We start from the raw sequence: 14,537 nt of genomic DNA, 5'->3' as shown, positions 1-14,537 counted from the left end.
ACAAAACTCCCTCAGAGTCGAGATAACGAAGAAGAGGCTTTGGCCATCACTATATGTAGTACCTTAGAAAAATTTTGGTACCCTTCTCCTGACTAATTTTTTTAACAGCATGTAAAGGTGCTAAATATAAATAGAATGTATTGCCCCATCACAGTAAAATGCAGTGGCGTTTCGACCATGAGGTCTTTCTCAAGCTGAGAGAAAGACCTCACAGTCGAAACGTTGCTACGTTTTACTGTGATGGGGCAATACATTCTATTTATATTTAGCACCTTTACATGCTGTTAAAAATATTAGTCAGGAGAAGGGTACCAAAATTTTTCTAAGGTACTACATATAGTGATGGCTGTATAAATATACAACTAGTGAGGTTCCCCTAGTGATGGCTGTATAAATCTGTACGCAGTGAGCCACCCCACTTTCCCCCCTTCTGGTTACCATATAAATCTGTACGCAGTGAGCTTACGCCTAGTGGTGGCTGTATAAAGTCTGTATACAGTGAGCACCTCCTAGTGGTAGCTGTATATGGTCTGTATATAGTGAGCACCTCCTAGTGGTGGCTGTATAAAGTCTGTATACAGTGAGCACCTCCTAGTGGTAGCTGTATATGGTCTGTATATAGTGAGCACCTCCTAGTGGTGGCTGTATAAAGTCTGTATACAGTGAGCTTTCCCAAGTAGTAGCTGTATAAAGTCTGTATACAGTGAGCTCCTCCTAGTGGTGGCTGTATATAGTGAGCACTTCCTAGTGGTGGCTGTATATCGTCTGTATATAGTGAGCACTTCCTAGTGGTGGCTGTATATCGTCTGTATATAGTGAGCACTTCCTAGTGGTGGCTGTATAAAGTCTGTATACAGTGAGCTCCTCCTAGTGGTGGCTGTATAAGGTCTGTATACAGTGAGCTCCTCCTAGTGGTGGCTGTATAAAGTCTGCATACAGTGAGCTCCTCCTAGTGGTGGCTGTATAAAGTCTGTATACAGTGAGCTCCTCCTAGTGGTGGCTGTATAAAGTCTGTATACAGTGAGCTCCTCCTAGTGGTGGCTGTATAAAGTCTGTATACAGTGAGCTCCTCCTAGTGGTGGCTGTATACAGTGAGCTTCCCCTAGCGGTGGCTGTATAAAGTCTGTATAGAGTGAGCTTCCCCTAGCGGTGGCTGTATAAAGTCTGTATAGAGTGAGCTTCCCCTAGCGGTGGCTGTATAAAGTCTGTATACAGTGAGCACCTCCTAGTGGTAGCTGTATATGGTCTGTATATAGTGAGCACCTCCTAGTGGTGGCTGTATACAGTGAGCTTTCCCAAGTAGTAGCTGTATAAAGTCTGTATACAGTGAGCACCTCCTAGTGGTGTCTGTATACAGTGAGCACCTCCTAGTGGTAGCTGTATATCGTCTGTATACAGTGAGCACCTCCTAGTGGTGGCTGTATACAGTGAGCTTTCCCAAGTAGTAGCTGTATAAAGTCTGTATACGGTGAGCTTCCCCTAGTGGTGGCTGTATAAAGTCTGTATACAGTGAGCTTCCCCTAGTGGTGGCTGTATAAAGTCTGTATAGAGTGAGCTTCCCCTAGTGGTAGCTGTATATGGTCTGTATACAGTGAGCACCTCCTAGTGGTGGCTGTATAAAGTCTGTATACAGTGAGCACCTCCTAGTGGTGGCTGTATAAAGTCTGTATACAGTGAGCACCTCCTAGTGGTGGCTGTATAAAGTCTGTATACAGTGAGCACCTCCTAGTGGTGGCTGTATAAAGTCTGTATACAGTGAGCACCTCCTAGTGGTGGCTGTATAAAGTCTGTATACCGTGAGCACCTCCTAGTGGTGGCTGTATAAAGTCTGTATACGGTGAGCTTCCCCTAGTGGTGGCTGTATAAAGTCTGTATACGGTGAGCTTCCCCTAGTGGTGGCTGTATAAAGTCTGTATAGAGTGAGCTTCCCCTAGTGGTGGCTGTATAAGGTTGGCATACAGTGAGCTTCCCCTAGTGGTGGCTGTATAAAGTCTGTATAGTGAGCACCTCTTAGTAGTGACTGTATAAAGTCTGTATATAGTAAGCACCTCCTAGTGGTGTCTGTATACCGTGAGCACCTCCTAGTGGTGACTGTATAAAGTCTCTATACAGTGAGCACCTCCTAGTGGTGACTGTATAAAGTCTGTATACAGTAAGCACCTCCTAGTGGTGGCTGTATAAAGTCTGTATACAGTGAGCACTTCCTAGTGGTAGCTGTATATCGTCTGTATACAGTGAGCACCTCCTAGTTGTGGCTGTATAAAGTCTGTATACAGTGAGCACCTCTTAGTGGCGGCTGTATAAAGTCTGTATAGAGTGAGCTTCCCCTAATGGTGGCTGTATAAAGTCTGTATACAGTGAGCACCTCCTAGTGGTGGCTGTATAAAGTCTGTATACAGTGAGCACCTCCTAGTGGTGGCTGTATAAAGTCTGTATACAGTGAGCACCTCCTAGTGGTGGCTGTATAAAGTCTGTATACGGTGAGCACCTCCTAGTGGTGGCTGTATAAAGTCTGTATACAGTAAGCACCTCCTAGTGGTGGCTGTATAAAGTCTGTATACAGTGAGCACCTCCTAGTGGTGGCTGTATAAAGTCTGTATACGGTGAGCACCTCCTAGTGGTGGCTGTATAAAGTCTGTATACGGTGAGCTTCCCCTAGTGGTGGCTGTATAAAGTCTGTATACGGTGAGCTTCCCCTAGTGGTGGCTGTATAAAGTCTGTATACGGTGAGCTTCCCCTAGTGGTGGCTGTATAAAGTCTGTATAGAGTGAGCTTCCCCTAGTGGTGGCTGTATAAGGTTGGCATACAGTGAGCTTCCCCTAGTGGTGGCTGTATAAAGTCTGTATAGTGAGCACCTCTTAGTAGTGACTGTATAAAGTCTGTATATAGTAAGCACCTCCTAGTGGTGTCTGTATACCGTGAGCACCTCCTAGTGGTGACTGTATAAAGTCTCTATACAGTGAGCACCTCCTAGTGGTGACTGTATAAAGTCTCTATACAGTGAGCACCTCCTAGTGGTGACTGTATAAAGTCTGTATACAGTAAGCACCTCCTAGTGGTGGCTGTATAAAGTCTGTATACAGTGAGCACCTCCTAGTTGTGGCTGTATAAAGTCTGTATACAGTGAGCACCTCCTAGTTGTGGCTGTATAAAGTCTGTATACAGTGAGCACCTCTTAGTGGCGGCTGTATAAAGTCTGTATAGAGTGAGCTTCCCCTAATGGTGGCTGTATAAAGTCTGTATACAGTGAGCACCTCCTAGTGGTGGCTGTATAAAGTCTGTATACAGTGAGCACCTCCTAGTGGTAGCTGTTTATGGTCTGTATATAGTGAGCACCTCCTAGTAGTGGCTGTATAAAGTCTGTATACAGTGAGCTCCTCCTAGTGGTGGCTGTATAAAGTCTGTTTACAGTGAGCTCCACCTAGTGCTGGCAGACCAAATATCATTTCACTCTATGGCTGTGTGAAGGAAAGCAGGAGATTTGGAGCTCTGTATCAAAAAAGCTCTGACCCTTATAAAAGTAAGGATGTTTTACCTCTGATTGAGGCCGGGTTTGGAGGTTCTGGCACCAAATACCGGAAATAATGCAGCGCTTTTTCTTCTTTTAGGATGCTGGGTAGCTGAGTGGAAACCGAATGACCCCCATTATAGTCAATGGGATCTTATTCGGCTAGCGGACTTTCCTTTCTTGTTTTCTGAGCGGAGTAAGAAAACAGAACTCCTGCCGCAGATGTGAAAGCAGCCTTCCTTATCTTGTTCTCCAGCCACATCCAGAGCTGCATTCACCGTTCTGCTGACTTATTGCCTGCTTACAGGATATACGTCCTCAATTGTTTCTGATACCCCTTGCTAGTTCACTTTCTGTATAAAGTATAATCTTATGGTACATTATGGGAAGCAGCATTTACACCAAGCTTTGAAGAATCTATTGAATTAGGGTAGTTCAGTTGTTAGAGGTGTGTTTGCCGTTTGTCACTTGGAATCTGTGCTGACAGAGTTGTATATGCAGCTTTGAATGTGAGTAGAGCATATGTCTGCTGCAACTCAACATTAGTACAAGATACTGTAAGTAAGGTCGGCTTCACATAGGTGCGAATTTCCATGTGCATTTGCACGATGTGCGTTGTGCATATTTTACTATATTTTTTGCGCATGTATGCCCTGCGTATTTCTGCATGCGCACAATGATTTCCAAAGGCAATTAAATTAATTTAATGTGCTATTTTTGTGAGCAATAAGCACGAAAATAGAATGTGCCATTTTTGGGGATTTTCTTGCACAACCAAAAAGCACAAGCAAAAAAAACCCGGAAGCAATGGGTTCTATTCACTGCATATTGTGCATGCAGATTTTGCACACGTAATATGCAGCGCAAATGCGTTCATGTGAATAAGCACTAAATGAAAGTTTTACAAAGTTACTCAGTGGTATATGGAGAAGATGCACAACAGCGGATAATGAGTTAAAGTCAGTGGCAGCAGAGGACACATGTAATGTGCTCTGTCAGTATCCCATGCACACTCGCATTCCCCCAGTCACAGCAGCGTTGTGTAACCGGCCTGTGTTTAATGAAATCCACATTGAGCGACTGGTTAAATCTCTGCAGCGCACAGATCTATAGCACAGAGCAGAGTGCAGCGGTGGAGCAGCAAGGACCCTGATATGGCGGAGCTCAAAGTAAGTGCTGTGCTGGCTATAGGCTGCCTGTCCACGGGCAATGATCCGCGGGCGATTTATCACGCTCTGCAAAGCTTTTCATAGGGTTACTATGGAAAGCGCAGTGCCGGTGTCCACTAGCGGAGAATCGTAGCGATTCTCCACTCGCGGGCTTTAAAGCATAGCATACTGCAATTGGCGCGATTCTCCGCGGTAAGCCTATCTATCAGATAGGCTCATCTTGGGGACCTGGCTCATCTCGGAGACCTGTCATGGCTGCCCCCTCCTCTCCCGTGGCAGAATATCACTAGCCGTGGACAGGGGGCCATAGAGTGGAACTTGAGGCTGAGGGCATAATGTATCAGTACACTTAGCGATAACCAGTGACTTTTTTTTCACTGTGATGCCACCGAAAGTGCCATTATCTATGATGTTTTTCTAATATTGCGTGGCCATTTAGAATTTTGCTGGAGGTCTAAACTGATTGCCCAAATCATCACAAATTCAGGATAACTTTGCAGTGTTTTTAGGAAATGTTCTACTTTTACATTGTCACGGTGTCATGACTGAGGTCTGATTGAAGTTCAAGGGGCAGGGTGCAGTTGTCTTTAAACAAGGCTTCATCTGCAAAATGTTCCAAAACTTTGCAACATAATGTTTTTCTTAGTGTATCCTCACTTTCAGTATGCTTGCTGTCAGTGAAGAAGAACACAGTTTACATTCAGAGGCAGTAAACCAGTGCAGAGCTAGTGCTGCTCTCAGCTGAGAAATAGATACAATTGTATCCAGTCTAGACAATGCCTGTTATAAACACCCTGGACTCTAGACTGATACATTGTAGCAAACTATGAGAGATTTGTGCAGCTGCTGATGTGTTTAGCTCATAGAGCATTGTCTAGACTAGATGCCATTGCATCCACTTCCCAACTGAGATCAGGACTCATGCTGGTTTACACAGGAGGACTCCCAGTTAAAGGACTGCACAAGTGCTGGTGTCACCGCTAAGGCTGTTAGCGCTCATGGAGAGTGTTTAGACAGTCCGATCACCACTGACTATCACTAATGTCTCAATCAGTGCTTTACATTCTATGTGCTATGCAGTAAAATGCCACATTTTAACAAACACCGGTGTGAGCATGGCCCAAGTATGTACAAGTTTACTGCCTCTGAATGTAAACAATGGTGCTCTCATTCACTGACAGCAAACAAATATTGAAAACTGTGAAGAATTGAAACACAAAATGTATTAAACAGTCGCAGAACCTTTCATTATACAGGGATTAAAGCAGTGTGCCCAATGCCCATCTTTCATATTTAGGCCATAAATATCTGATAGATGTTGGTCCCAAGTCTGTGACTCGCACCTATCTCCAGGACGGGGGTACCCGACCTCTGTCCCGCCTGGTGAGGTGGCTGCGACATCCAGACAGAGAGTGAAGGGAGAGATCTCCGCACATGTGCCCAGCTCTCTCCATTTATTTCTGTAGGCATCAAGGAAATGCCTAAAATCAGCTGAGCCGTCGCTCCCATAGAAATAAGTGGAGAGATGAGGGGTGAATGGGACCCGCATGAGACATGTATGGCTAAGGGTATGTATTCACATGGGTGGGTATTTTCAGTTCTGAAAAAGTGGCCCCATTTCCATGCATTTTTCTGTGTTTTGTTTTTACATGTGATTTTCATCTGTTTTGCATCTGATTTTCCGGGTGTAAAATAAAAAAAAATGCATGATGAGCAAAATGATGTAATTAAAGTTTCTGCTACTATTTTTATGGTTACCATGGTTACATGCAATAAAATGGATCACATCAAATGAGTGTGATAAATTTTTTTTAAATCATACCCATAGACTTGAATAGGCGTTTTTTTCTTTTGTCTGAAATTTGCAACAAAATACGACGTGCTATGATTTTTTTTTCTTTGACTTTTCGTCTCCTTAAAAAAAAAAAAAAGGGTATAAAAACAATTTTACATAATATCCTTTATTTTCATCCGATTTCAGTCTGATTTTTTTTTTTCCTTCCAAAAATCAGATGAAAAATTGCTTGTGTGAATATAACTTATCTGGTGCATGTAAATGTCTGAGGTGGGAATACCCCCTTACCCTTCATGTACACAGAACTAGAAACCCATTTAGTCATTGTATAATGCAGCGCCCTATAACTTTCTCATCAATTATGTGTTTTAATGTTCCCTATGGGGAAGAATGATTGCACTAAGGGTGGTTTCACAAGGCCGAGAAACTTGCGCGTTGCGAGAATCAATAAAAAAGCAGACTATGAAACCAAAGATTTTCAGTGGTTTCCTTCCCATTGGCAATGTTTTCACTCATGTGATGTTGTGAGAGCAAAAAAACGCGATATGCTCTATCATTCTGCAATGTGCGCATTTTTTTTTATCTCCCATGTTTCCCTATGGAGCCTCCTTTTTATCGCATTGCAATGCACAAACTTGTGATTTTAACATTAGAAAGTCCTATTAACTTTCGCAAAAAAAAATTGCGGCAAAATTGTGCGATTAAAAAAGCTCTAGACCATCGCGAGCGGCAGTGATGATTTTGCAAGTCAAAGAAGAAGTGCTGACGGTCAAAAATCGCAGAAAAAGAAGAATATAACCCGTGTGGAACTGGTCTAACCGTTGTCTCAATAGCTGTGATTCTCAGCCTATGTAAACATTAGCAAACAAGCGCCAACTAATCTGTTTGTTGATTGGTGTTTATTTACATTGGACTGAGAATCTGCCCATGTACAAGGACCTTGATCTGCAGTCCTATGTAACACCACCAATAATAGTTATAACTAGGTACTGATCATGTGGTGATATTACCAGCAGTCCTATGTACCACAGCAAACCCACAGGGGGACGTTCATGAAATGTTTTACACCAGTTTTTTCCATAAAGTCACAAATTTTTGCGCAAGTGGAGATTTGTGCAAAAATATGCAACCTTTTCAGCGTTTTGCATTGGCCTCACCACTTTTGTTAAAAGGGGCGGGGCTTGTTGGAAGGGGATGTAAATTAAAGTAGAAATGTATGCAGACCCGGTGTACATTTAAGAAATGGTGCTGGAGATGCACAGTATTATGGGCATGCTGGGAGTTATAGTTTAACAAGAGATGGAATGCTGCAGGGCACACTGTAGCTGTTGGGGTATGCTGGGAGTTGTAGTTCTGCAGCCGTCCGCCGTTCTGTAAAGGCGTCTGTGACCTTTGATGCCTTCTGATGTTGACTTTCTTTGCAGCGGAGGGCGGTGTAGTAGGGGTGTTCCTGACTCAGCCAATCACAACCGGTGATCCAACATCTGCCCAGATGTTCAAACACATGGGAGAGGTCAGCCCTCCAAACTTCAAACCAAGTCACATTCCTGTCGCTGTCACCCATTAACTCTATTAGAGCCGCAACTTCCCCGATAGGAGGGCAGAAAGAGACCCACAACTCTTTTATCAACGGCTTCTAGTATTATATTATGTCACATTCTATTATAGTATCAGTGCTCCAATATACAGCATTAGTGTCTGATATACAAGTGCACCAATATAAGGTCTGTTCATAGCATTTTTTTTTTTAGTACATGCGATGGCAAAAGCTCACACCATATGTTGGCATCCGTCACCTATAAACTACCATTCATAAACCCCAGTCTGTCCGGCCATGGTTTTCTTTTCCTTTTGCAGCAAAGCACTAATAATCCTGGAGGATTTGCGGTGGGCGCTCTGCCATCTATTGGTCATTTGCGCCTGTCTCGCCATTGTCACCGCTGCCGGGGTTAATTCTGCATCTTCTCATCCTTCTCTAAACATAAATAGGATTATTGAGCAGATTAATTACTGAATCGTCAGCAAGTGGCAGGAGAGCGACCACCGCTGGCACCCTGCCCTTTATAAATAAATGATGGATCTGCACGGATCCCGGATTACCAGCGCCGGCGTACGCTGGTGTGTTACCGATAGTGCTAGGGGGACCAGATTAACCTGCAGGGGGGGCAGGACATTGCTAAATATTTCACAGCTCTCACTGTGAGGGAAGCAAATGTCACCCTGCCTGACACAAAGGACTGCAGGAAATGAGCAGCGTCCCAGGGGCTTTTAAAGGGGCAGGTCACTGGAAATAAGGGGGCAGCGCATGGACCAGGTGTAGGGGCTTCATATTTTGAGGGAATGCCTTAGCACGTTTACTGCATGATCTGGACGACGAGGTGACCGCTGATGGGTACGGATTCCCGCACAGGCTAGAGGGGCATTATGGGGTCCTATTCTGTGAGCAAGTTAAAAACCTCTTGCCTTTCCACTTAGGGCTCCTGTCCACGGGCGATGATTCACTGGTGGTAAATCACGCTGTCTGAAGCTTTCCATAGTGTTGCTATGAAAAGCGTCACCCCCCCCCCTCCCCCATCCACTAGCGGAGAACCATTGCGATTCTCCGCTTGTGGCCGACAATTCACAGCATGCTGTGAATTGCCGGGATTCTCAGCGGTGAGCCTCAAGATAGGCGGACAGCGAGATCCGGGCGGCGGCTCCGCCGTGGGATACCGCTATGCCCGTGGACAGGCGGCCTTACTGTGCAGTTGCATGCAATCTATTGTTCCCTGTTATCAGACATGTTAGGCTGTATTCACACGGGGGATTTTTCTGTGCGATTTTTCAAAAGAAATCGGTCTGAAATTACAAAAATAGAAGACATTGATTTGAATGCGGACACTCACATGGGCATTTTTCTTATTTGGATGTACAGTCTGACTAAAGAAAACCCTAAAATGAGCGATAGTCGTTCAGGAGGCAGAGCGGCCAAAGATCTCGTCCAACTGCTCACCTCCATTCACAGCAAACAGGCAGTGGTTCACAGATGAGCAACTCCTGTTTACACAGGTTGGTAGTCATTCGGTTTTTAATTTTGTTAAAACCCCAAAACTCTTACAAGTGATTAATTTCTCGCTCAGTGCCCTGTTAGCGGCCGCCTATACACGGGGCAACTATCACCCAAATGACTCAGGCAATAATCGCCGTGTGTAAAGATTAGGCGGAAAAATTTACTGCAGAGCATGTGAATACCGTGTTTCCCCCAAAATAAGCCCTACCTTGATTTTTGGCTATTTTCAAAAAGACTTGAAATATAAGCCCTACCTAAATTATTATTTTTTTTAAATACATTACCTAGCAGCCACAGTTCGGATTGCTTCCAAAGCTCTCTGTGGTTCCATAGCTCCGCCACACGTCCTGCACTCCACAGTTGCCGACGGAACACCACTTCCTAGTAGCAGGGTTCATAAATCCCACTTCCAGGAAGTCATGTCTCAGATTGGTTCAGCGAGTGCTGCTCTTAGCCAATCAATGCAGCGCTCACTGAACCAATGCAATGGCTTTGATCGGTTCAGTGAGCACTGCTCTCAGCCAATCAGAGCCATTGCTTCCTAGAAGCTGGATTTATGAATCCCGCAACCAGCAAGTAATAATCTGTCGACAGCCGAGCAGTGTAGAATGCACGGCAGAGCTACAGAACCTCGTAGACCAGAGGCAGGAACCTGGACCGCGGCTGCTAGGTAAGTAAAATAAACCATTTCCCGAAAATCAGACCGAGTGCCTCTTTGGGGGCAAAAATTAATATGAGGGCTTATTCAGACGACCGTTGGTCGGCCGCGTGTGTCCCTCTCTGCAGGGGGAGGAGGCTGGAAGGGTCGGGAACAGTGCGCTGAGCTCCCGCCCCCTCTCCGCCCACTATTTGCAATGGGAGGGGGCAGAGCTAAGTTCTGGTCTTATTTTCGGGAATCGCGGTACTATCTATTGCTCCCTGTTATCACCTGTTTCAGGTTGGAGAGATATTAATAATAATGTTTAGGGAAATACAGAAAGACAAAAGTACAAAAATTACAGAACCACGGTGACATAGTAATCAGCTGATGGAAGCAATATGGGTGAGGGTCCTGCTCCAAGGAGCTTACATACTACAAGTAATGGGGTCATACAGAAGGTAAAGGGGCTGGCAGTGTGCACGGTATGGCGAGGTGGACTGTGAGGGATGCTATACACATAGACAATGGTCAAACATTTGGCCGTGTGACGGTAGAATCGGTGTGACTGCAGGGGGTAGTTGATGGTGCCTAGCAGGGATTGCAGTCAGTAGTCAGGGAGCATGTTATCAGGCGGCGTGCAGAGGAGTTTGTTTAGGGAATGCGGTATGCCTCCCTGAAGAGGTGCGTTTTTAGAGCACGCCTGAAGTTCTGCGAGTCCTGGATTGCCCAAGTAGCCTTTGGTAGTGCGTTCCAGAGGACCGGTGCTGCTGTGGAGAAGTCTTGGAGACGGGAATGAGAAGTTCAAGTTAGAGGGGGCCGCAGTCTAGTCTCGTTAGCAGAGCGGAGAGCCCGGGCTGGGTGATGGATTGAGATGAGTGAGGCAATAAAGGGTGGCGCTGCGCTGTGTAGGGCTTTGTGGATGAAGGTAGCGAGTTTTAATTGAATTATGTATTTAATGGGCAGCCAGTGCAGTGACTGGCACAGGGCAGAGGCGTCCGAGTAGCGGCTGGACAGGAAGGTGAGCCTGGCTGCTGCATTCAGGATGGATTGGAGAGGGTAACATCTGGTGCAGGGGAGGCCGATCAGCAACGAGTTGCAATAATCGAGAGTGGATGAGGGCAATAATAAGCGTTTTTAGCGTGTCCACAGTGAGAAAAGAGCGGATTCTTGCGATGTTCTTGAGGTGCAGCTGACATGTTCGGGCAAAAGATTGGATGTAGGGGCTAAATGAGAGATCGGAGTCGAATTTGACCCCAAGGCAGCGGGCATGCTGTCTGGTAGTTATGGTGACGCCACACACTGAGATGGAGATGTCAGGATGAGGTCGGTTAGTGGAGGGTGGAAATACCAGCAGGTCAGTTTTAGGCTGGGGTCACACTAGGTGGATTCCCGTCGGAAATCTTGCGGTTTGGCCGCAGCAAAAACCGCGAGATTTCCGCCGGCAGAACCGCCGCGGAAAAACCCGTGGCGGCTTTGAAGCGGCCCGGCCGCTCGCTCTTCCACTGCGGCTGGCGCTCCCATAGAGGAAAGTGCGGCCCCGGCGGAAATAAAAACAAAATAGACATGCTGCATATTCTGAAGCCGCAGCTGCGGTCGCCGCAGCCGCGGTTCCAGCCAGACTTACCGCAGCGGATTGGCCGTCCCGTGCGGACGAGATTTCTGAGAAATCTCGTCCACACGGCTGGCTAACCCCGAGATTAGCGGCCGCAGGCAGATTTGCCGCGGCAAATCCGCCCTGTGTGAATGCAGCCTTAGAGAGGTTTAGTTTTAGGTAGAGGGAGGACATAGTGTTAAAGACAGCGGACAGACAGTCGGTGATGTTTTGGAGGAAAGGTGCAGCGATGTCACGGGCAGAGGTGTATAGCTGGGTGACGTCAGCTTAGAGGTGGTATTGGAGGCCAAATCTCCTGATGGTTTGTCCAATAAGGGCTGTGTAGATAGAGAAAAGTAGGGGGCCGAGGACCGAGCCCTGGGGGACCCCAACAGCAAGGGGAAGAGGAGGGGAGGTAGAGCCAGCAAAGGAGACGCTGAAAGAGTGGTTAGATCGGTAGGAGGAGAACCAGGAGAGAACAGTGTCCTTTAGGCCGATGGAGTGAAGCATACTGAGAAGTTTGTGGTCAACAGTGTCAAATGCTGCAGAGAGGTCGAGGAGGATCAGTAGGAAGTGATCGCCCCTCGATTTGGCTGTCAGTAGGTCGTTGGATACCCTTGTAAGGGCAGTTTCTTTCGAGTGTTGGGGTCGGAAGCCAGACTGTAGGGGGTCGAGGAGAGAGTTCTCTGATAGATGGCTTACAAGGCGGGAGTAAACTAGGCGTTCTAGTAGTTTGGAGATGAAGGGGAGGTGAGAGATGGGTTGGTAGTTGGCAGCATCAGTCGTATCAGTTGGCTTCTTTAGTAGTGGAGATATGATGGCGTGTTTGAAAGAAGAGGGAAAGATGCCAGACGTCAGAGAGAGGTTGAATATAGAGGTGAGATGGGAGATAACCACCGGGAAGAGGGATCGGAGAAGGTGTGAGGGGAGAGGGTCGCTAGCGCATGTGGTGGGGCAAACAAAGAAGAGCAATTTGGAGACTTCTTCCTCTGTCATTGGTCTGAGTACAGACAGTGAGCAGGAGCTAGATGCAGTACTGACAAGACTAGGGTAAGGGTTAGTCTGGGATTGGGAAGTTATTTCCTGACGGATGTCATCAATTTTCTTTTTGAAGTAGGCAGCCAGCTCTACAGCACTGAGATCCATCACCGGGGGCTGCGGTTTAGGGCTGAGAAGGGAGTGAAAAGTATCAAAGAGCCGTTTAGGGTTGTGCGATAGTGAGGAGACGAGAGAGGTGAAGTAGACTTGTTTGGCATGGTGGAGGTTGTAGGTTCTGAGCATGAATTTTTAGTGGAGAAAGTCTGCGGACATTAGTGACTTCCTTCACAGCCGTTCAGCACTTCTAGAGCACGGCTGGATGAAGCGTGATTGAGAAGTGAGCCAGGGTTGCCGCGGTCTGCATCGGATGGCTTGGGTCATGGGGGGCGCCGCTTCATCCAGGGCATGTTTGAGAGCGGTCTTGTTGTGAGCGGCAGCCAGGTTGGGGCAGGAGAGGAGAGAGATGGAGGACAGAGAGGACTGTAGGGATTCAGCAAAGTTCTGGGTATGAATAGCCTTAAGGTTCCTGTAGGTACGGTAGGTGGGTCTGGAGAGATGTTAGGGAGCATGACAGAGAAAGAGAGGAGGTTATGGTCCGAGAGCGGGAGAGGGGAGTTAGTGAAGTTGGAAGCAGAGCAGAGACGGAGGAAGACCAGATCCAGAGTGTTTCCATTCCTGTGAGTGGGAGAGGCTGTGAGTTGAGAGAGACCAAGGGAGGAGGTGAGTGAAAGAAGCTGAGCGGCAGATAGAGAGATGGGGTCGTTAGTGGGGATGTTAAAATCACCTAAGATGAGGGTTGGAATTTCGCAGGATAGGAAGTGGGGGAGCCAGGCAGCAAAGTGGTCAAAAAACAGGCGAGGAGCACCTGGGGGGGCGGTAGATAACTGCTACTTGAATGGACAGCGGGCGGAAAAGCCATAGCGTATGTACCTCAAATGATGGGAAAGTGAGCGAGGGTAAAGGGGGGGGTAGAGGCTAGAGGGGGGATGACCAATTGTACCAATTTGGGGAGAGAAGAGCACCTACTCCACCACCTCGCCTGTCGTCCGGTCTTGGGGTATGGGACAACTGCAGGCCATTGTAATACAGGGGAGGCCGTGTCAGACTGCTATAGCCAGGTTTCTGTGAGAGCGAGCAGATTTAAAGATTGAGCAGTAAAAAGTCGTGGATGGTGGGGAGTTTATTACATGCTGACTGGCAGTTCCAGAGCACACATTTATAGGAGTCAGGGGAGGGTATGCATGGGCTAGCAGTTGGGCTTGGGGATTATAGTTAGGGGCAGTGGAGGGTGGGCCAAGATTGGGAGAGATATCCCCAGCTGCTAGTAACAGCAAGATAGTATGGTTAGCAGATGTTTAGGAGATTTATAAGGGTAACTATTACGTTTGTTAGTGGTATTAGGGGGGTTGAGGCTAAGTAAGAAAGTAAAGACTGCATGCGAGCTATGCATAGGTGAGGACAGGAGAGAGGGGCTAATGTAAATAGAGTGCCCCTGAGGTAGGCACAAGAAAGAAGTTCTGAAACTGACAGCAAGGATGAGAACAGAAATGACAGCATTAGCGATAGCTTTGAAGTGTAAAGCATTTAGGCAGAGTTTATGGCCTACCTGTCAAACTGCCATGGTCAAACTACATCACACTTCATCCAGCCATACTTAATGCAGCTTATATTCGCGAGGCAGCCACTCGCGTAGCGTACATGCTTACACTGATATTATAGTGAAGGTTTAGGTACAACTAGGAAACAT

General features: G+C 46.7%; 1 protein-coding gene across 1 annotated transcript in view; it reads left to right on the top strand.

The window, feature by feature from the left end:
- The first annotated feature begins 4,521 nt into the window (after positions 1-4,521).
- The window catches only part of LOC136625219 (homogentisate 1,2-dioxygenase-like), a 34,647-nt gene continuing 24,631 nt past the window's right edge, over positions 4,522-14,537 (top strand). The window contains exon 1 of the mRNA XM_066599257.1: positions 4,522-4,677. Coding sequence (XP_066455354.1) covers positions 4,663-4,677 — 15 coding nt within the window. The 5' untranslated portion in view covers positions 4,522-4,662. The remainder of the gene's footprint in view (positions 4,678-14,537) is intronic.

This window comes from Eleutherodactylus coqui, chromosome 4 (assembly GCF_035609145.1).
Source record: "Eleutherodactylus coqui strain aEleCoq1 chromosome 4, aEleCoq1.hap1, whole genome shotgun sequence".
In the NCBI taxonomy this organism is placed as follows: Eukaryota; Metazoa; Chordata; class Amphibia; order Anura; family Eleutherodactylidae; genus Eleutherodactylus; species Eleutherodactylus coqui.
Note: the sequence above shows the minus strand (reverse complement) of the source record. Positions and strands in the feature narration are given on the sequence as shown.